Below are 20,571 nucleotides of genomic sequence, written 5' to 3' on the forward strand. Positions count from 1 at the left end.
TTTTCTTAGGGCTGTGCTGTTAAATAGAAAGGTTTTTATGTGTTAGAATAAGAATTTTCAAGAAGTTGTACTGGTAAGACCATAGCAAGATAACAGGTTTGCAGAAAGTTTGCCATTTACTCAAGACCAAAACGCCAGTGGTTTTGGCTGGAACGGGAATGAGATTCATTTTGGCAAAAGGAAAACTTAATCAGACGTTAACTTCACTGTCCTTGAAAACCTCCAGTAGCTTTTGTGCAGAAAGATGTTCCCTGACAAGTTGAACAAAACCAGTTTGTGTCTACCTAACCTGTCAGTTAAGCCTTCCAGCTCTTCGCCAGTTATTAATTGTGTCTCTCTGTCTTTGCTTACAGCTTCCATGATGTTTCAGTATTTTGTCAAAGTGGTCCCCACAGTGTACATGAAAGTAGACGGTGAAGTAAGTACCTTTTTTCCCTATTGCTTTGGCAAGTGAAAGCCTTCAGGCTTTCTCCTCATATTCTGATGCTGACCGTATGTGACCGCTGGTGGAAACAACACAGTCTGTTCAACTTTCTTTGTATAACCACCCGGCAAGAATAACAATTTCTTTGGTGTCATGTTATATGTAATGTTGCAGCAGTGAGGAAGCAGATTACAGCCTCCTCCATCTCACCTAGATCAAAGTCACAATGCCATTTTCATCATGTTCCCTTGTGAATCACTCCTACTGCGTGCTCAGGAGAAGTCAAAGCAGCAAGGGGATCCTAAAAATGTTCTTTGGAGAATAACTCCAAATTAGCTTGTCTCTGATTTAAAAACTTCTTTATTCCCCAAAAGATCATGGCTAAATTTCCAGCCCTGGTTTCAGAATATGTCCTTCTTTTGGGACACGTAGGATAAACATATTACCAAGGTGATACTGAGGGGAGGGGAATAATACCAAGATTGATCAAGACAAGCTGAAAGCACCTGAAGAGCAGTAGAAAGGAATTCCAGCCGCTCTGTCCAGGAAGTCAGGTTCATCTGGGACCCAACTTAAATGCCTCTATGCTAATGCACACAGCATGGGGAGTAAGCAAGAGGAGTTAGAAGTGTGTGCGTGCCTGCAGGGTTATGATCTTATTGGCATCACGGAGACGTGGTGCGATGAATTCTATGACTGGAGTGTCAGAATAGAAGGGTACAGGCTCTTTAGGAAGGGCAGGCAGGAGAGAAGAGGAGAAGGTGTTGCCCTCTATGTCAAAGCCCAGCTGGAGTGCCTGGAGCTGCACCTGGGGATGGATGAGGAGACAACTGAGAGCTTATGGGTCAGGATTAAAGGGAGGGCAGGGACAGGGGACATGGTAGTGAGGGTCTGCTACAGGTTGCCTGACCAGAAAGACTGAGTGGATGAGGCCCTCTGTAGACAGATAGGAGCAGCCTCACGTTCACGAGCCCTGCTGCTCCTGGAGAACTTCAGCCACCCCGATATCTGTTGGAGGCACAACACAGCAAGGCATGAGCAATCCAGGAGGTTCCTGGAATGCATGGATGATATGCATATGGAGAAGGCTAAGGTACTCAATGACTTCTTTGCCTCAGTCTTCACTGGCAAGAGCTCCAGCGGAACTGTCCAAGTCACAGAATGCAAAGACAGGGACTGGGAGAATGAACTGCCCACTGTAGGAGAAGATCAGGTTCGAGATGATCTAAGGAACCTGAAGGTGCACAAGTCCATGGGACCTCATGAGATGCATCTGTGGGTCCTGAGGGAACTGGTGGATGAAGTCGCTAAGCTGCTATTCATCATATTTGAGAAGTCATGGCAGACCGGTGAAGTTCCCATCAACTGGAAAAGGGGAAACACAGCCCCCATCTTTAAAAAGGGAAAAAAAGAAGACCCAGGGAACGACAGGCCAGTCAGTCTCACCTCTGTGCCTGGCTAGATCATGGAGCAGATTGTCCTGGCGACTATGCTCGAGGGCTGGAGCACCCCTGCTATGGAGACAGGCTGAGAGAGTTGGGGCTGTTCAGCCTGGAGAAGAGAAGGCTCTGGGGAGACCTTCCAGCAGCCTTCCAGTACCTAAAGGGGCTACAAGAAAGCTGGAGAGGGGCTTTTTACCAGGACATATAGTGATAGGACAAGGGACAACGGCTTTAAACTGAAAGAGGGGAGATTTTGATAAAGGAAGAAATTTATGTAAGGAAGAAATTTTTTACAATGAGGGTGGTGGAACACTGGGACAGGTTGCCTGGAGGAGTTGTGGCTGCCCCATCCCTGTAATCATTCAAGGCTGGGTTTGATGAGGCTTTAAGCAACCTGTTCTAGGGGAAGGTGTCCCTGCCTGTGGCAGAAAGGTTGAAACTAGATGATCTTGAAGGTCCTTTCCAACCCAAACCATTCTAGGATTCTGTGATTCTATACTAGGGTGAGATGAAGATCCTGAGAACAGAGACAAACTTACACTCTCTTCTGAAGGTAGCCTGAGGGAGCAGAAAGAACTATAATTTTTTTCATTCATTTGGAAGCTTTTATTTTGGTTGCCATCATTCTTCAGGGGATATCAAGAGCTACAGAGAACCTTTTTTTACAAAACAAACCTGTCAGTTACCATTATTTGGGCCCCTATAGTCTTACAGCAGTGGTATGATGTAAGCTGTGATGCTGCTTTTGCCAGGGATACACCAGTAGAGGCAGCAACTGTACTGTTGTGCAGAGGAGTGCTACCCAGTATACTTCTCTAACCCTGTGAGGAGGAGACCAGTGCTACATGGCCCAGTACCTCTGTGAACATTCACGTACAAGATGGCTTAGCTCCCTAGCTGTCTCCCAGGTTTTGATTCTGTATCTTCTACGCTGCATGAGTGGTCCATGCCCAGCTTCCCTTTGACACCAAACTGGTTTCCTCTGAGATGAAGCCCAAGTGTGGTTCTGAGGCTCATTCAGTGCAAAGACTGATCTACATGGAGATGAAACTATGCCAGAATTTGACTTCCTTGTCCTACGTGGTTTTATAATGCTGTCCAAACCCCCCGACATTGGGAACCCTTACCACCTCAGGCTCTTACCTAAACTCCTGCTGCTGTTGGACATGTACCATGTGTCCTTGCAATCGGAACAACATACTACTGCACATCCACAGAACCCTTGCGTTGCTTTGGGCACTCTGAAATGTAAATCCCAGCAGATTGTGTCAGTTATGTCAGAGTCTGCATAGGAACCACAAATCTGAGGAGCTACATAGCCACATTGAAGTGAATGCAGACATTGAAGTGAAGCAGTGTGGGCGGAGCAATCTAACAGAATCCGTTGGAAAGGTAAACATAGTTTGTATTTCTTCATCTGCCCTAAAGATTGAAGCTGTTTGCAAGACTCGGTTCTCGTGATAAATCCTCCTGCCTAGAAAGGACCCGTCTGGTCTTTCCTGGAAGTTGAGTGGAAGTTACTTGCTATGAGGTGATATTGGGAGAATCTTCAGACTATGAAGGTCCTTCTGCTTGGATTCAGAATGCCTCCACAGTTTCTGTGGATGATTGAAGTTCCTGAAGTACAAGAGATAGTTAATCAGAGCCCTGTTCTTAAGGCCACCTTTCAGTATACCATGGCTTCTGTTTCTCTGGAAGAAATCTCATGTTCTGCTGTAGAGCTGTTGTTCAGTTTTCAAAGGACTTCTGTGAAAAGAATTACTTTTTATTAGTGACCAAGAGAGGAATCCATGCAGACCATGCTGCTTATACTTATGGTAACTAGGGATCCAAGCATGCTGCCAGGTGTATACCAGGGGCTGTATTATTCATTCAGTACTTGGAATCCCCAAATGTGGAATTTGGTGAAGAAACTGGATAGTTATCTTTCTCAGCTTGGATTGTCATTTGTGTCAGAATAGCTTATTAGGGATGACAGATCATAATTTCATTTTACAGAAACCAAATTTATTTGCTCTAAGAATAGGACTGATATGAACGTGTAGAAGAACAGCAGGGTGCAGAAGAATGCTGCAAGATGATCTTCATTTGTATAAAGATGGGCAATCTATGTGCTTCTGCAGCCCTGGCACTCTCCTGCCTTTGTGTACTATTTCCTTTTTTACCACTCTTGAATATATATGGCTTTCTCACATCGGTGCTGTCTCCTGAAGCAGGCTTAGGTGAACGACATTGTGCTGGAGGATGATGTGGGCTTGGCTTTGAGATTGAGAGCAACAGCTTCTGCTATTACTTGCCAGCAGAGACAAAACCAGTCCAGCCTGGGGACCAATGTGTCACTTGTTCTTTGGGCTTGCTGGGGTTTTAACTGACAGCCTATAGTGAAAACAGGCTTTATCCTGATGGTGCTCTTCATAATCCTTTGTAACCACAAGTGAGTGGGCAGCACTACACCGAACTCAGGTTTTAGTAGGCTTTGCTATTCCTTGTTAGCAAAGCGACATGTGCTGTGTTTGTTTCCTGCTAGGTGGTAAGGACTAACCAGTTTTCAGTTACACGACATGAGAAAATAGCCAACGGACTACTAGGAGACCAGGGTCTACCTGGTGTATTTGTGCTGTATGAACTTTCACCCATGATGGTGAAGCTGACAGAGAAACACAGGTAAGAGACGTTTCAATCTATTTCATTCACCCTCCATTGATTTTGTCATTTTGCAGAGCTTAAAACTCCATCCTTGCTTAAACATAGCATTAGTGCTATGATGAAAATTATGATAATCATGCATTAGTTTTTATTAATTAATTGTTACTTATCTGACATACTAGTGTCTGAGCTCATACTGGTTGTTCAAATTGTTTTCCACATTCTAGGTCCTTTACACACTTTCTCACAGGAGTTTGTGCCATCGTTGGAGGCATATTTACAGGTATTGCACCTTTCAGTCGTTTTTCTTAACTCTTTCTAAAGTCTGCATGGGTGGTAATAAATCCCTGTTTGATGGGGAGAGATGATTTCAGCCTTCAGGAGGCTAAAATAGCACGTTCTGCAGAGCCATGGGAGTGGCATCAGACTGCAATTAGCCTTGCAGACTTTCAGGATGCTGTAGATTGAATCATAGAACGGTTTGGGTTAAAAGAGACCTTCAAGATCATCCAGTTCCAACCCCCTGCCATGGGCAGGGACACCTTCCACTACACCAGGTTGCCCAAAGCCTCATCCAGCCTGGCCTTGAACACTTCCAGAGATAGAGCATCCACAACTTCTCTGGGCAACCTGGTCCAGTGCCTCACCACCCTCAGAGTGAAAAATTTCTTCATTAGATGTGACATAAATCTCCCCTCTTTCAGTTTAAAGCCATTGTCCCGTATCCTGTCACTACACGCCCTTGTAAAAAGTCCCTCTCCAGCTTTCTTGTAGGCCCTTTAGGCACTGGAAGGCTGTTATAAGATCACCCTGAAGCCTTCTCTTCTCCAGGCTGAACAGCCCCAACTCTCTCAGCCTGTCTTTATAGGAGAGGTGCTCCAGCCCTCGGATCATCTCCGTGGCTTCCTCTTGACTTACTCCAGCAGCTCCATGTCCTTCTTATCTTGGGGACTCCAGAGCTGAAGGCAGTATTCCAAGTGGGGTCTCACGAGAGCAGAGCAGAGGGGCAGAATCCCCTCCCTCGACCTGCTGCCCACGCTGCTTTGGATGCAGCCCAGGACACGGTTGGCTTTCTGGGCTGCCAGCTCACGGTGCCAGCTCATGTTGAGCTTCTCATCCACCAGCACTCCCAAGTCCTTCTCCTCAGGGCTGCTCTCAATCCATTCTTCACCCAGCCTGTACTTGTGCTTGGGATTGCCTCAACCCATGTGCAGGACCTTGCACTTGGCCTTGTTGAACTTCATGAGGTTCCTACAGGCCCACCTCTCCAGCCTGTCCAGGTCCCTCTGGATGGCATCCCTTCCCTCCAGCGTGTCCACACCACCACACAACTTGGTGTCATCTGCAAACTTGCTGAGGGTGCCCTCGATCCCACTGTCCATGTCACTGACAAAGATGTTAAATAGCACTGGCCCCAGTACTGACCCCTGAGGAACACCACTCGTCACTGGCCTCCACTGGAACATTGAACTGTTGACCACAACTCTTTGAGAGCGACCATCCAGCCAATTCCTTATCCACCGAGTGGCCCATCCATCAAAACCACGTCTTTCCAGTTTAGAGACAAGGATGTCATGTGGGACAGTATCAAATGCTTTGGACAAGTCCAGGTAGATGATGTCAGTTGCTCTTTCCCTATCCATCAATGCTGTAACCTCATCATAGAAGGCCACCAAATTAGTCAGGCAGGATTTGCCCTTAGTGAAGCCATGTTGGCTGTCACCAGTCACCTCCTTATTTTCCATGTGCCTTAGCATAGTCGCCAGGACAATCTGTTCCATGATATTGCCGGGCACGGAGGTGAGACTGACTGGCCTGTAGTTCCCCAGGTCTTCTTTTTTCCCCTTTTTAAAGATGTTTCCCCTTTTCCAGTCATTGGGAACTTCACTGGACTGCCACGACTTCTCTTTTAATCACTGACATATCTATAGAAGTTTTTCTTGTTGCCCTTGATGTCCCTGGCCAGATTTAACTCTATCAGGGCTTTAGCTTTCCTAACCTGATCCCTGGCTGCTTGGACAATTTCTTTGTATTCTTCCCAGACCACCTGTCCTTGCTTCCATCCTCTGTAGGCTTCCTTTTTGAGTTTGACCAGGAGCATCTTGTTCATCCATGCAGGCCTCCTGGTGTTGCTGCCTGACTTTCTCTTTGTTGGGATGCACCGCTCCTGAGCTCGGAGGAGGTGATCCTTGAATATTAACCAGCTTTCTTGGGCCCCTCTTCCCTCCAGGGCCTCATCCCATTGTACTCTAGCAAGGAGATCCCTGAAGAGGCCAAAGTCTGCTCTCCTGAAATCCAGGGTAGTGAGCCTGCTATGCACCCTCCTTGCTTCTCTAAGTATCTTGAATTCTACCATTTCATGATCACTGCAGCCAAGGCTCTCCTTGAGCGTCACGTTCCCCACCAGCCGCTCCTTTTTGGTGAGAACAAGGTCCAGCAAAGCACCTCTCCTCGTTGGTTCCTCTACCACTTGGAGAAGGAAGTTATCATCCATGCACTCCAGGAACCTCCTGGATTGCCTATGCCCTGCTGTGTTGTCCTTCCAACAGATATCAGGATGGTTGAAGTGCCCCATGAGGACCAGGGCTCATGAACGTGAGGCAGCTCCTATCTGTCTCTAGAGGGCCTCATCCACCCGGTCCTCCTGGTCAGGTGGTCTGTAGCAGACCCCCACTACCATGTCCCCTGTCCCTGCCCTCCCTTTAATCCTGACCCATAAGCTCTCAGTTGGGACCTCATCCGTCCCCAGGTGCAGCTCCATGCAGTCCAGCTGGGCTTTGACATAGCAGGTGACACCTTCTCCTCTTCTCCCCTGCCTATCCTTCCTAAAGAGCCTGTACCCTTCTGTTCTGACACTCCAGTCATAGGATTCATCTCACCACGTCTCCGTGATGCCAATAAGGTCGTATTCCAACAGGCACATGCACATTTCTAACTCCTCTTGCTTATTCCCCATGCTACGTGTGTTTTCATAGAGGCATTTAATCTGGGCCCCAGATGAGTCTGACTTCGTGGCCAGAGTGGCTGGAATTCCTTTCTGCTGCTCTTCAGGTGCTTTCAGCTTGTCTTGATCAATCTTGGAATTACCACCCTTCGAATCTAGTTTAAAGCCCTGTCAATGAGCCCCATTGGCTGTTGTGCACGGACCCTCATTCCCCTCTGAGAATGGCAAGTCCCATCTGGTGCCAGTAGGTCTGGAGCTGTGTGGCCCATTCCATTGTCAAAAAAGCCGAAATTGTGGGGATGACACCAGCCACAGAGCCACATATTAATCGATTGGATGCATCTACTCCTTCCAGTGTCACTGCTCGCAACTGGAAGGATAGAAGGAAAGATAATCTGTGCCCCAGATCCTCTTACCAGCTGTCCAAGGGTCCTGAATTCTCTCTTGATCGACCGTGGACTCCGTGTGTCAGCTTCATCACCACCCACAAGGAAGAGCAATAAAGGATAGTAGTCCGTGGGCCGTACCAGGCTAGGAAGTTTCCTGGCGACGTCTTTAACCCGGGCTCTAGGGAGGCAGCAGACTTCCCTCAGAGCAGGGTCAGCCCAGCATATTGCACCTTCTCTCCCTCTCAGATGGGAGTTGCCTATAACTATTACCCATGTTTTCGTCTTCGTGGAGGTGGTCTTGATACAGGGGGTTGTCCTCTCTGACCCTGGTGACACCTCCAATGCAGATGGTCCCTCAGCCACATCATGCGTCGATTGGCCTTCTACCTCCAGAGCCTCATACCTGTTGTGCAGGGGCACCTGGGGAGGTGAGGTGGGCAAGGAGGGGGATCACCTGTTGCCCTGAGCACACACTTGCTGCCATTCATGGCTCACCTTTGAGTTACTGTCTTCTGCCTTGTCGGGTGAGGGTACAGAATCTTCTTCGTCTTTGGGTTCTTTTTTTGGCTCTTCCTGTTGCTGCTTCAGGTTGGGCAGTGCCTGACACCACCAGTCTCTTTCAGACTCCCTCATGGTCCTCAACCTTTCTATTTCCTCTCGCAGCTCTGCCACCAGCTGAGCAGATGACCCACCTGCTCACCTCTCACCAGCTCTCCTCACCACTACCGTCCCTTCCCAGGGAAAGGCTCAGTCCCTCCGCACAGCCTGAGACCCAGACAGCCACATCTGTCTGTGGGAGCTCTGTCTGCACTGCCACATCCCTCCTGCCACATGCAGAGAACTCGGCCTTCTGCCGGGTGAATACCATCACTGAGCTCCTTCTGACAGGATGATGAAATATTTAATTTAATTAATAATGTTGTAGACCTATTACAATATTTCATTTTGATGCTCTACAGGACATTTAGTTTTGAAATATTGCAGTCTTTCATATACCATATGAATGCATCTGTACTTTTTCCTGGCCAGCTTGGATCTGTAGGCAGATAGTTGCTTTCATGTGGAACCAAAGCCAGTAAAATCTGTGAACCCAGGTCACCATGGGCATAGCCATCTTGGAGGCCTCCAACTGTGTTCCCAGACATAGGAGGTCCAGTGAGTGCTCTGCAGGGACTAAAAGTAGCCCTCACAGGTAGACAGAGTCCTGTAAGGAGAATCTGTTCCTGCAGAGCCAGTTGAGTATCTGGACTTCATTCTCAATATTGGCTTCTGGAATAGTTAATCAGTATCTGCTCAGCTCCATGCATGTGGCAGAGCCCAGCCTTGGTCCAACCTTGCACTCCAGCTAATAACCCAGAGTGCTCTGAAACATAGTCAGAGGTGTTCACTGGCTGTGAAGGACCAGCCTGGAGATCTGGTCAACAGATCTTCCTGGACCTGAGAAGGCAGCTACTGTATCACGTAACACCTGTATGACATAATACCTTTATCTGCAAGGTTTTCCCATCAACTGAGATGTCACAATGCTCAATTAACCTGATACTGTTAAATAGGACTTTTGTCTGTAATAAATTTGATCATTTTCATTTCTATAGAAAAGAAGCTCAGGGAAAGGCTTTCAGAAATTATTTTAGTGAAAAATGCAGGTGCCCTCTAGCACTGATGAGGTTCAACAGCCAGTTGATAGTATTTGCTGCCATACACCACATTCAGACTCTGTAATCTAGAGAACAGATTGAATGAGCTGTGTAAGAGTTTTTGTGTTACAGCATCAAATTGATTCCACAAGTAGTGAACATTTCAAGGCAAAACAACGGCAAAAGAGAGTCATCTGAAGCGTTACTCAAAGACCAGACAGTAAGGCAAATAATCCTGTATTCTACAGTAATGAACAGAAGACTTGGTTCCCGTTTTAGCTGCTGCTCTTCACATAGGATTCAAGTGTCTGTCTTTGTGTAGGGCTAAGTAATTGCTTATTCCTTAGATTGAGGTGTTGAATAAAAGAAAAAAGAATGTGAGTTTCATAAAGACATTGAAAATACCTTTGCTCACAGGCATCCAGTGTTCCCTTCCTGGCAGGAGCTCAGGGTTCCTGCCCTGTGAAAGCTGCCTTGATGGATGCAGGATTGGCTGGGTTTTGTGGTGAAGGAGACCCATTCTGAGCTTTTCTGTGGTTTCAAACAAGTACTGAATTAATAGGCTCCTTCAGTGCTGGAGAGGTTTGGGGAAAATACTGCAAAAGGAACTGAAGGCGTTGGTTTGTCTTGCTTTGTGTCCTTGGTGGGTAAACATTGCAGTCTCCGATAAAGGGCGTCCACAAAGGGTGGTATCAGGCAGAGTAGCTTGATTTAAATGTTGCCGTGAATTGGGCAAGAGTCGGGAAACGTGCCTTTGGCAAGCTGGGTCAGGGCAATGACCTGACATGAAGCTCTCAGCATCAGCTTCCTCTCCAACCTCTTCTTACTCCTCAGTAAACACATGTGACTTGGCCTGTCTCATTTCTTCTTCAGTAAGAGAATTTATTTTTTTTCCGGAGAAGCATGATCACCTCTGCCCTGCAAGCTGAATCTTGTCTGTCCTAATCAGATGAGGACCTTATTCTTCAAGTAGCAGCAGCTGTTTTCTGTCTGGGGGAGCTGGAATTCCTTTCTACTGACAGAAGGCGTTATGTTTTCTTTCCCTTGGAAGTTCCTCTCTCTTTGAGGCATGTCTGTCTTGATCCATCTGTTTTTTCCTTTTAGTTGCAGGATTCATTGACTCATTGATCTATCACTCAGCATGTGCTATCCAGAAGAAAATTGAACTTGGGAAGACAACATAAATAAGCGACCTCATCCCACAAAAAAAGTCTTGAAAGAGAACTGAACAGGTTTTCCGAATCACGAGTGATCTTCTGAGTGCATAGGAGAAGAGGTTTGGAATTACCACATGGCCCTGACCGCTTTTACATTACTGTCCCATCATTCTTTGTCTGGCGTTAATTTCTGGATGGAACTGCTTGAACCTTGCTGCTATAAAGATAAGCCATCTTGTCTGGCTGTGCAAACTCTACTGTAAAAACCCTTTTGTGTCAGTCCATGTTCATCCAGTTCCACCCCCATCCCTGAAGGAGATGCTGGAGATACTGCATTCTGTTGGCCTCCAGGAATTGATGTACTGTATTATTGTGACACCTGGAATGGTTTGAAGTTGCCATCAAATACGCTTTCTAGCAACACCAGCTGGCTTTTTTAATTTTTCTTAAAAAAGTTTCCGAGTGTGCTGATGCTCACTTTCACAGAAGTATGCCAGACTTCTGTGAAAACATGCTGAATTCCATGAGCTTTCCTTCCAGCTGTCTGGGCAACGTGGTGAGACCTAGTACTTAGGATGTGCTTACTGTACCCTGGGGCATTGCAGTTGCTCCAGGTTGCTCTTCTTACAAAATGTGCAAGTTGATGTTTCAGCAAAAAAAAGTGTTTGAAGTTTTAATTGATTTTTAAATTGGATTGTCTTTTTCACTTTCCCTCTGTTTATATTTTTAAATAAAGGCCATCCTCTGTGTGTTTTGGTAAAGCATTTGAAAGAATAACTGAATTATTTGAACTAAATCCTGTTACTGAATTGGAAATTAAAATTAAAAAACACACTTGCATTGTGGCAGAGTATGTAGATATTATTGATGATGGTGCTTTTTTTTTTTCTTTTTAATGATCTACACAAGTGAGTAAAGTGCTTGGTATGTGAAATTATATTGGGAGAAATTTGAAAACATAAAATATTGTGGAGGATTCCTGCCTCATTGTGAGTCAAAACAGACTCATGACTCTTAAATCTCAGCTCTGGATTTGCTTTGGTGTTGACTCTAAACTTGGTCCGAGCAATTGATCCAGCAGTGCACAGTGAGCGTGGCAGGCACAGGATCAGATAACGCAGAGAGAAAGCTATTTTATAATTCATTTGAAAGTAGGTTTTGTTTGTGGGTGTTGGTTGGTTTTTTTTAATTAGTTGAACTTACCTACAAACTAGAGTGTTTAAAGACCTGTGTTTTTTCAGTCGGGGAGAGAAGCAATGTGAGGTGTCAGTAAGGAGACTGATTAATCTCCAAGCTAGAATCCTGGGGGGGGTGGAAAAAGGGGGGATTGTAAAAAAAAAAAAAAAATTTGAAACAAGGATATTTAATAAATCCATTGGATCAGGATCATGTAGTACTACTATAATGTGAGGAAGGGGAAATAGTGTCTATATATTTTATCAGGAACAAGAAGTGACCTGAACAGCTTCAATTGCTCAGAAGAGCAGACAGATTTGGGACTGGTCAGTCTGGAGAAGAGGAGGCTCAGGGGGGACCTTCTCGCTCTCTACAATTACCTGAAAGGAAGTTGTAGGGAGATGGGGGTTGGGCTCTTCTCCCATGTTAGGAATGACAGGATGAGAGGGAATGGCCTCAAGTTACACCAGGGGAAATTTAGGTCAGAGATCAGGAAAAATTTCTTTCCAGAGAGAGTTGTGAAGTATTGGAACAGGCTGCCCGGGGGGGTGGTGGAGCGCCCATCCCTGGAGGTATTTAAAAACCATGTGGATTTGGTGTTGAGGAACATGGTTTAGGGACCCTGACAGTGCAGGGTGAATGGTTGGACTTGATGATCTTGAGGGTCTCTTCCAACCAAATGATTCTGTGATTTTATGATTTGTAACTAAATTTGAAAGAATAATCAGGAAGGGGAAGGTGGAATAAGGTAGCAAGAGTTTAACCCAGAGGTAAACAATTGCCAGCTAATCGCTTGGCTTTGATAGGGAAAACAATTACTTGTAGACCTCAGAAAAGCTTTGGAGAGCATTGCACAGAGCACTGCTCAGCACCTGGAGAAAATAGAGGGAAGGCGAAGAGGCAGGTAAGAGCGAGACTTGTACTTAGTGTGGGAAACTGGGTGTAATGGAGAAGAGAAACAAAAAAGACATACAGACATGAGGATTCTACCTGGAGAGGTAGAAAAATCAATGAAGTTAAGTAATACAGGCCTCTGCTGTGAAATGGGAGCTTTTGAGTAGGAGAGATCTGGTGATTTTAATAGATTGAAAGAGCATTTGACAGCCATGGAAAAGCTGAGTCTGATTCAAGGATGTTTGTGTTTGAAAGTAGGAAAAGACACCCTGGTCCTGCTAACCCTGCTCTGGAGGAGAAAACCTCCTTTGGGGAGCTCAGTCTCCAGGGTCTGCAATCCTGTTCTGCAGGGTGGGGCTGAGATGGATTGTGTTGTCTTTTCAAAGCAGTAATGGCTCAAAAAGTAAAACAAATAATAATAGATTCGTGTGTGTTTTCAAAGTTTATTCAGCACAAGATCATTTCAGCTCTACTTGATTCTATCGTCTTCTAACTTAGCATGCTTGGGTTTTTTTTTCTTTCTTATTCTTCTTTGATACAATTTTTAAAATATTTTCTTAGTGATAAAAAGACAGGATGGGACAATGCTCCTCTTGCCCTGCCCAAAGAACAGCTGCGAACCTCCCCCAGAAACCTTCAGTGGGTGGAAATGTCAGCTCGGTCGTGCAGACAAGCCATGTGTGAGTAGCTGCCATCACCGCCACCGCTGTCACCCAACGGCTTTGCGGTCGCCACAGGGACACGCACAGCAGCTCACGGGCCTCCACGACAACCTTCAGCCCTGCCCTACCAGCTCCCCTTCCTCTCTCTTAGCCATGACACCTTGTGTCCAGGCAAACACAGCATTCCTGGTGCTGTGGGAGCATGTCACCACCTGGCAGCCACAGTGCCCAGCTGCTGGGACCACCACAAGCAGCACCAAGACCTGGGGACTGCAGGGTCTGTGAGCCTGGGCACGTGGCAGCGCTGGCGGGGAGAAGCAGCAAGCTAAAGAGACGAGGCAGCTGCCAGTAGCGCAGGGGGCTGCCAGTTCATCCGCCAATGGCCTGGCTTCAGTTTCTTGGAAATGCATCATTTGTAGAACAAAATCTTGCCTTCAGCTGCCAGTCTCTCAATGAGGCTGAATTCGACATCGGCATCGTGGACCCTCGTCCTGCGAAAGGCTCCGGACCAGCGGTTTTTCTCCCAGTAGTGGTGCCAGTTCCCTTCGCTGTCTGCTCCAAAGCCAAACACGGAGACCTGTGCACGTGCCAGCAAGAGCCGTGGCTGCGCGGGCGCTCGATCAGCCTGAGAGCGTGCAGCCGAGCGGCGCCGTGGTGGTACGGCCGCGGCGCCCAGTCCCGCTGGCCGCCCTCACCTGCTGGCAGGCATGCAGGGCAAAGAGCAGCGCCGTGAAGCCGGTAGAGGGATACCGCCCGTGGTGCTGCGTCCAGTTGTCGTGGATGTACTTGAGGAAAGCTGGGCTCAGGATCAGCACCTGAGCGGGAAGCAGAGGAACCATCATCTGCTCATGGTGCTGCGAGCGAGACAGCCAGCCGATGCCACCAGCACAGCTATCTGCCCTCCTGCTCACTGGCTCTGCCCGTGTCCTACTGAAAAACGAGCCCGGTCTCTGCCCAGAGGTGCCCTGCCTGCCCAGGAGGAGCTGGAGCCCACCAAGACCTTACTTACCTTTTTTCTGTCGGCTTCGATGAACTGCTTCACTCTCATGTATGTGCTGCGAAAGCCAGAGGACAGGAATGAGCATGGGGCGCTGCCAGGGCCTACGGAGGCAGCCAGTTTGCAGAGGGCGGCTGTGTCCACCAGCACCCGGCCCCATGGCACCTTCAGCCCCTTGCGCTGGCCTGACACCGTCCCCTGGCCTGGCTCAAACCATGACCCCACAGTGGGGACAGCCACCATTCCACCATCGGGGTTATGGGACTGCAGTGTGCCCGAGCCCTATGGGGACGGGTCAGTGCCCACTTCCCAAACTGCAGTGCAGATGGATGCCAGGACTGTCACCCAGGGGCCTTTCATCCCACCAGGACTGAGGCACCACGGTCCCAGGGACCACCCTGCGCCATCCCCAGAGTCTCCAGCACAAGAGATGCTGCCTCCCACAGCTGACGCACCGCGTGAGCTCTCCAGTGGAGAAGGCGCTGACCACCCACTGCAGGTCCAGTGGCTTGAAGGGGACAAGGACAAGGTGGACACCGGGCCCAAGGTTCACTGCGCTCTCCGGATACATGAAGTGATGTGTTGTTCTCATGCCAACATCCTGTTCAAAGCCAGCGATCTTTGCTCTGTTCATCCTAGGGGACAGCAGGAAGGCATGTCCCGAAGTGAAGGTGCGCACTGTGCCGCTCTCTGGCTGCTGGTCCCACCAGGCAGGAACACCAGGTCACCCAGGCCAGCAGCAAAGAGGGGACATGGGTGACACAGGGCCAGTGTGTGCCCCAGGGTGGGGGGCTCCGGGCAGTAGGGGCAGCAGTGCCCCACCATCTCAGGGCTTGTGGTGGTGGATTTCACAGGGTGGGCAGAGGCTGGTGCACGCCAGGGTCCTGGGGAGACAGGGAGAGGTCAAGTCCCTTCAGGTCACCCACCTCAGCACCCAGTCATGGGCGTCGATCCGCAGCCCGTGGCCAGAGCCCTTCAGCCGCCCTGAGTTCCCCACCACTGCGCAAGTCCTGCAGTGAGACTGGTCCCGCACGTCACCGGTTGGGGCTGGGAGGACAGTGAAGAGCTGCTGAATTATGGCCTGGAGCTGGATGCCACTCGGGGGACCCTGCAGAGTCTGGGGGAGCAAGAGTAGTGACGGGCAGCATCACTCCCCTCCCAGTACCCCCAAAGGGGGATGGAGCCTTACTCCTCCCAGCAGAGCCCTGGGAAAGGCACAGAGACCTGATGGACTATTAAGAAAAGGGTATGGGACAGCCCGGAGCGGGGGGAACTGGGGTCCCTGCACCCCCTTCATCCCCCATTGCATCTGTGTGACAATCTTGGCCCTGCCCCACCGCAAACAGATTCAGAGAGCCCCAAGCTGCCACCCGTGCCCCCACTCACCAGCCACCACTGAACCACGTCGAGGGAGAGCTCATGGGCTGCGCCCGTCAGCAGAGGCCCCGTGGCCACGTCGTAGCGGGCGTTGAACCACGCGGAGCCATTAGTGCTGGCGGTGCAATGGGCAGAGGGGGCATCGAGGAGGGAGGGAGCCAAAGGGAAAGGGCTGAGGCCGTCCGTGGGGGCTCGGAAACATTGCCACAGGACCAGCAGCAGGCACAGGGCCAGCACCACCTGCGTGCGCCTCTGGCACAGCATCCCTCGTGCCACCTGCAGCGAGATGTCACGGGGACCAGTGGCAGTGGCCACCCACCCTCCCTGCCCTCCTCCTGGGACACCCCTTGGCTGCTCACCAACCCTGCAGGGACCTGAAATAGCCTGGGACACGTTTCCCTTTTCAAAGGGTTGTACGGCTGTGTCGCTGCGCTCTGCTTCCGGCACTGCCGCAGCTGCCGGGGTGCGGGCAGGGCTGCTGGCAGCACATGCTGTACGAGGAGCTGCTCTCTGCCTGCGACACCTCTAGGGTCTACAAACTGATCTACCAACACGCAGCAACCTTGACCACGAGCTGAACTCCAGCTCCTGTCGGACACACTGGCCGCCCTTCCGCCCACGAAGCCGCTCCTCGGCCGGCAGCGAGCCCAGTGCCGGGCAGAGCAGCCTCTCTGCTGCCGCCGAGCCCACGCAGGCGCTGTGCGGCTGGTGAGACGCTCCCTCCCCAGCGGCCCTGGGGTTTGGCAGCTTCAAGGGCACTGAATCACTGCCAGGAGGGAGGAGCAGGAGGGACTAACCGCCATTCGTGTGCATGAACCTTTCTTAAATAGCCATAAGGTGACGTTTCTGTTCTCCGTCTAAAAGCACTCATGTAAACGTAAAGGCAGAGGGAAAAAGGTTTTCTTGTCCACAGGGAGTTCACAAACTGCTCAGCCTCTCAGGACCTGGCTCCTGGGGGGCCGAGGCAAGGAGCAGGGATGCAGGGACAGCCTCCATCCCAGGGTCTGGTTTGAGGAGGGGATCCTTTCTGGACTGGGAAAGCTGAAGGACAGAAAAGCCCTCCTGTCCAAAACACCGTGCTTCCCCCAGGCTCCCAGGTGCTGCCGTGGTGCCAGGGTCAGCACGGGCTCCGTTTCTCCACATTAACCGTTTTCTGCAGCTCCTGCAGCGCACACATACCTGCTCGCCGTGGTGTCCAACTCGCCGCACACAGAGCTGACCCACAGGACGTGCACCTGCCAGAAAAACTGCTGCTCCGGGGGGTCTGAGCAATGAGCAGAGATGAGGGGGGAGGTGGAGGGGGTTAGACAATCCAAGTGGCTGCAGTGGGTTCTGCTCCCCTGCCAGCCTGCCTTTTCCAAAAACAACTGAACCGTCCCCTCTTCTTGAAGGGAAGCACACACAAGCCACCACCTGCACGCTGGAAATGCAGATGTGGGTGCTCCTGAGCAGGAAGCAGCCACAAAATGCTGCCGGCAGCCGCGCAGCCCCGTGACTGAGTCTTTTGCCCTTCGGCAGCAGCCACGAGCATCTGCTGTGATGGAGGCAAAGAGCACTCATCCGACGTGCCAATCGGGCTGGGAGCCAGCGGTCCCCCAGGCTGGTTGGGGCACTCATGGAGCCTTGAGGGGTTATCAAGCCACTGCACACAGAGCGGGCCAAGCTGGCTGGTGGCTGCACGGCTCAAAGCCCAAAGCCAAAACCCCAAAGCCCGGGCACTCGGGCACCGCAAGGAGCATTTCATGACGCTTTCTGCAGTCACCTGTCACTGGGACGGGAGGGCTCCGGGCAGGCAGGGCTGAGGAGCACCGTCTCCCTGCCCACGCCTCTGTGCAGCCATGGACAGGACGTCTCCACCTGCATGCCCACGGTGGCTGAAACACCCCCCGCCCCACACCAAGGTGCCCTTGCCTTGGGGTTCCCAGCCCAGCATCAGCAACCACAGACCACTGTGGCGACAGTCGTGTGGCTGCTGCATCGGGCTGTGCCCAGCGACCACAGACCTGTTCCTGTCCCCGCTCTGTCCCCAGGGACAACCCCAGGAGCTCCCCAGCCCCAGAGCTGGGCAAGACGCCCTCGCGGCACCACGACCCCCCGGTCCCTAGCCAGCTGTCCCCAGAGCCCCTCACCTCCTCGGAGGAAGCGCCTCCGAGCAGGACCAGGCGAAGCAGATGTTCCGGGCTCAGTGGCCTCGCCAGTGCTTGTTGCAAGCTGCAACCACTGCCACAGGAAGAGGAAGTGTTGCACCATGATATAAGGGAGAGCAGAGCCTCACGGGGGAGCCTCACGGGGAGCAGCATGGTGAGGTCAGGGCTGCCATCCCTCCTCCTGAAGTGCCCACCTGGTGTCCCGTCCCACCACCTTGGTGTCCCATCACAGCCTTCCCACACAGCCCAGCACTGCGGCGGCCACTAGTTCTGCTGGAGCTGGATGCCCTGGCCGGGTTCCCAGGGCCAGACCAGGAAAGTCATCATTAGAATGTTCCTCCAAGGGTGGGAGAAGCTGCCTGGAATGGACCTGCTCTCCTGCCCCTATGGATCCCACTGGGATGGCTCAACATCTGCCGACACTGACACCAGCAACACGGAGGTCTTAACAGCCTCGTGCATCCAGCACCTACCAGCTGGTTTCTTCTGCTCACCTGGATGGGATTTGGGCTCTGAGAGGATAGAGGAAGGCTGTGAACTGTGCCTCGGCAACTGGAAAAACAGCCCGTGGAGAAAAGCCATGCAAGCTGAACTGTGATTTTATGCAAGGGAAGGTCAGCCCTCTCTGCTCTGATGCCTGCGAGAAGGTTTGGTGCCTGAGGGAGAGAGATGAAGAGGATCTAGAAACTCAAATTCATACAGCCCTCCGAAATACAAAGCATCCAAGAGCTGGTGTTTATTGGCGGTGGGCTCAAAGGGCCTCTCCACCACTGTAAAACCAACCTTCTTTTTTCTTTCATTATGAGTTTCATCCTGAATTTTTTAAAAGCATGATATAGGTATGATTTTTATCTGCGTAACACAGATTCCCTTCTTCTTTGGGAAAGCTCAAAACTGGACTCAAAAGTGTAACAGCCCACTATGTTTTAATAGAAATCTACTAAAAATGTTAAATCCGTAGTAGTAGTCTATTTTCATTGACTTGCTTAAAACTTAATGTTTTCAGTTTTTCAATATCGTAAAATCTCACACAAACAAAGTTTTTAATTATTCTGATTATTTGAATAAGGACTAGATTGTAACAATGCTTCTGGGAATTCAAAACATTCCAAGAAGAATTGCATCAAAGGAGAACTGCCCTGAGCTGCCCCAGAGCATATTTTCTGGAGCACAAACAGTGAAAGCTGAGTGGGAGGAATTAGGGACGGCACAGGCTCGTGGTGGTGGTGGTGCTGCTGCATTTCCAAGCTGCCAGCATGCTCAGCCCTCAGCAGAAGCCCCTTTCCCCGGGAGTTTGCATCCACCATGGCTCCACTTCCAGCTCCAGTGCCCCGGGGCACAGCACCGCTCAGCGCTGCCCTTGGCACCAGCAGAGCAGGGAGCACCGCAGTGGGCCAGGGCCTTTCCCTTGGCCAAGGGCTTGCGTGAGATACCCTGGCACTGCCGACAACCCACGGGAAGAGTGGGATGGGGGGACAGGGAGGTGAGGAAGGAAGCACTGGGTGAGCTGGTGCTCCCAGTCTGCTCATTCCTGGGACCCTCGGTGCAGACGGGAGTTTGGGGAATTGCATTTTAAGCAGGTGATCAGATCTTCCTTCTTGAATTGAAGCAGCTCCTACTCGTTGAGCACGTGGACGAATGAAGCAGGAAAGACACCTTGCCTATGAGGCTGTCCTTCAATCCACCCTTTCTGCAGGGAGAAAGGAAGGAAAAGTAACAGTGAACATGGCACAGGGGCATTTAAGGGGATGAGGAACGAGCCCCGTAACAGGTTCCGTTGGTTGCCAAGGAAAAGGTGGAAGATGGAGAGACAGATGGAGAGCAGGAACCAACAATGGGTGTGACAGTTATGGGACAGAAGCAAGAGACAGACGGAAAGGGGATCACGCGCATCCCAGCGTTCACTCACCCACCAGTTGCTGTCCTCCTTCTCAGACACCACAATGACCTCACCCATGCGGAAAGTCAGCTCGTCTTCCTGGTCAGCATCGCAGTCATAGAGAGCGCGGACCCTGCCGAGCCGTGGTCTGTTCTGCAAGCAGAAGAAAGCATCATCAGGCTGCCTCAGCTTCGTCAGACAGCCTGAAAGAGCTCAGGTGTCCTGATCCCAGAGCCCTCGGCAAAGATGTGAGGAGTGAGGATGAGAGACTGGGAGGTTTCCTGTGCAGAGGGAGGGCAGAGGTGGCAGGTCACCTGCTGGGAGTTTGAGTGGGACAGGGATCCAGAAGACACCTCCTTCTGCTGGAGCATCCTTCCAGAGACACCCCAGGACTGTGATACATGCAGTTGCACTGTCTGGGGTCCCAGTTCTCTCAGGGCAGAGGAGTCAGCGGTGCTGCTCAGCACAACCCCAAAACCGAGCAACTCAAGTGAGGTGCCCCTAACAAAAGGGCTCTGCCTCTGCACAGCATCCTCAGGGAGAAAGGTGTCCCCTGGAGCACAGAGAGGCAGGGCCAGCGTGGACACTGCACACTCGTCCGTGTCCAAAACTGCACCCTGACCTGCCAACAACCCAAAATCATAAACAAGGCTTCCCTCAAAAGGTGGTGAAGCCTTATGGGGGTTTTGGTAGTGTTCCCAGCACCTAGCAGAGAGACATCAACACCAGGGAGTCACAGCAGAAGTGCTGGGAGGAGAAGTTGCTGTGGCCAACTCCAGCTCCTTTCAAAACGAAAAGTG

At 50.5% G+C, this 20,571-nt stretch overlaps 3 protein-coding genes across 3 annotated transcripts in view; 1 reads left to right on the forward strand and 2 right to left on the reverse strand.

Moving 5' to 3' along the window:
- The window catches only part of ERGIC3 (ERGIC and golgi 3), a 32,193-nt gene extending 20,764 nt beyond the window's left edge, over positions 1-11,429 (forward strand). The window contains exons 10-13 of the mRNA XM_086622963.1: positions 354-418; positions 4,394-4,530; positions 4,740-4,795; positions 10,587-11,429. Coding sequence (XP_086479089.1) covers positions 354-418; positions 4,394-4,530; positions 4,740-4,795; positions 10,587-10,666 — 338 coding nt within the window. The 3' untranslated portion in view covers positions 10,667-11,429. The remainder of the gene's footprint in view (positions 1-353; positions 419-4,393; positions 4,531-4,739; positions 4,796-10,586) is intronic.
- Positions 11,430-13,780: 2,351 nt separating this feature from the next.
- Positions 13,781-16,009, reverse strand: LOC104373699 (CMP-N-acetylneuraminate-beta-galactosamide-alpha-2,3-sialyltransferase 2-like). Its single transcript, XM_086622873.1, has 6 exons — positions 15,755-16,009; positions 15,295-15,485; positions 14,824-15,003; positions 14,381-14,426; positions 14,067-14,186; positions 13,781-13,948 (listed from the first exon to the last, which is right to left on the reverse strand). Exons 1-6 carry the CDS (start codon positions 16,007-16,009, stop codon positions 13,781-13,783), a joined length of 960 nt encoding a protein of 319 aa, XP_086478999.1.
- Positions 16,010-19,507: 3,498 nt separating this feature from the next.
- LOC104373707 (arf-GAP with SH3 domain, ANK repeat and PH domain-containing protein 1-like) overlaps positions 19,508-20,571 on the reverse strand; it is a 31,087-nt gene continuing 30,023 nt past the window's right edge. The window contains exons 25-26 of the mRNA XM_086622713.1: positions 19,802-19,924; positions 19,508-19,582 (exon numbers count right to left, since the gene is read on the reverse strand). Of these exons, the coding sequence (XP_086478839.1) occupies positions 19,508-19,582; positions 19,802-19,924 (198 nt within the window). The remainder of the gene's footprint in view (positions 19,583-19,801; positions 19,925-20,571) is intronic.

This window comes from Tauraco erythrolophus, chromosome 18, assembly GCF_009769465.1.
Source record: "Tauraco erythrolophus isolate bTauEry1 chromosome 18, bTauEry1.pri, whole genome shotgun sequence".
NCBI lineage: Eukaryota > Metazoa > Chordata > Aves > Musophagiformes > Musophagidae > Tauraco > Tauraco erythrolophus.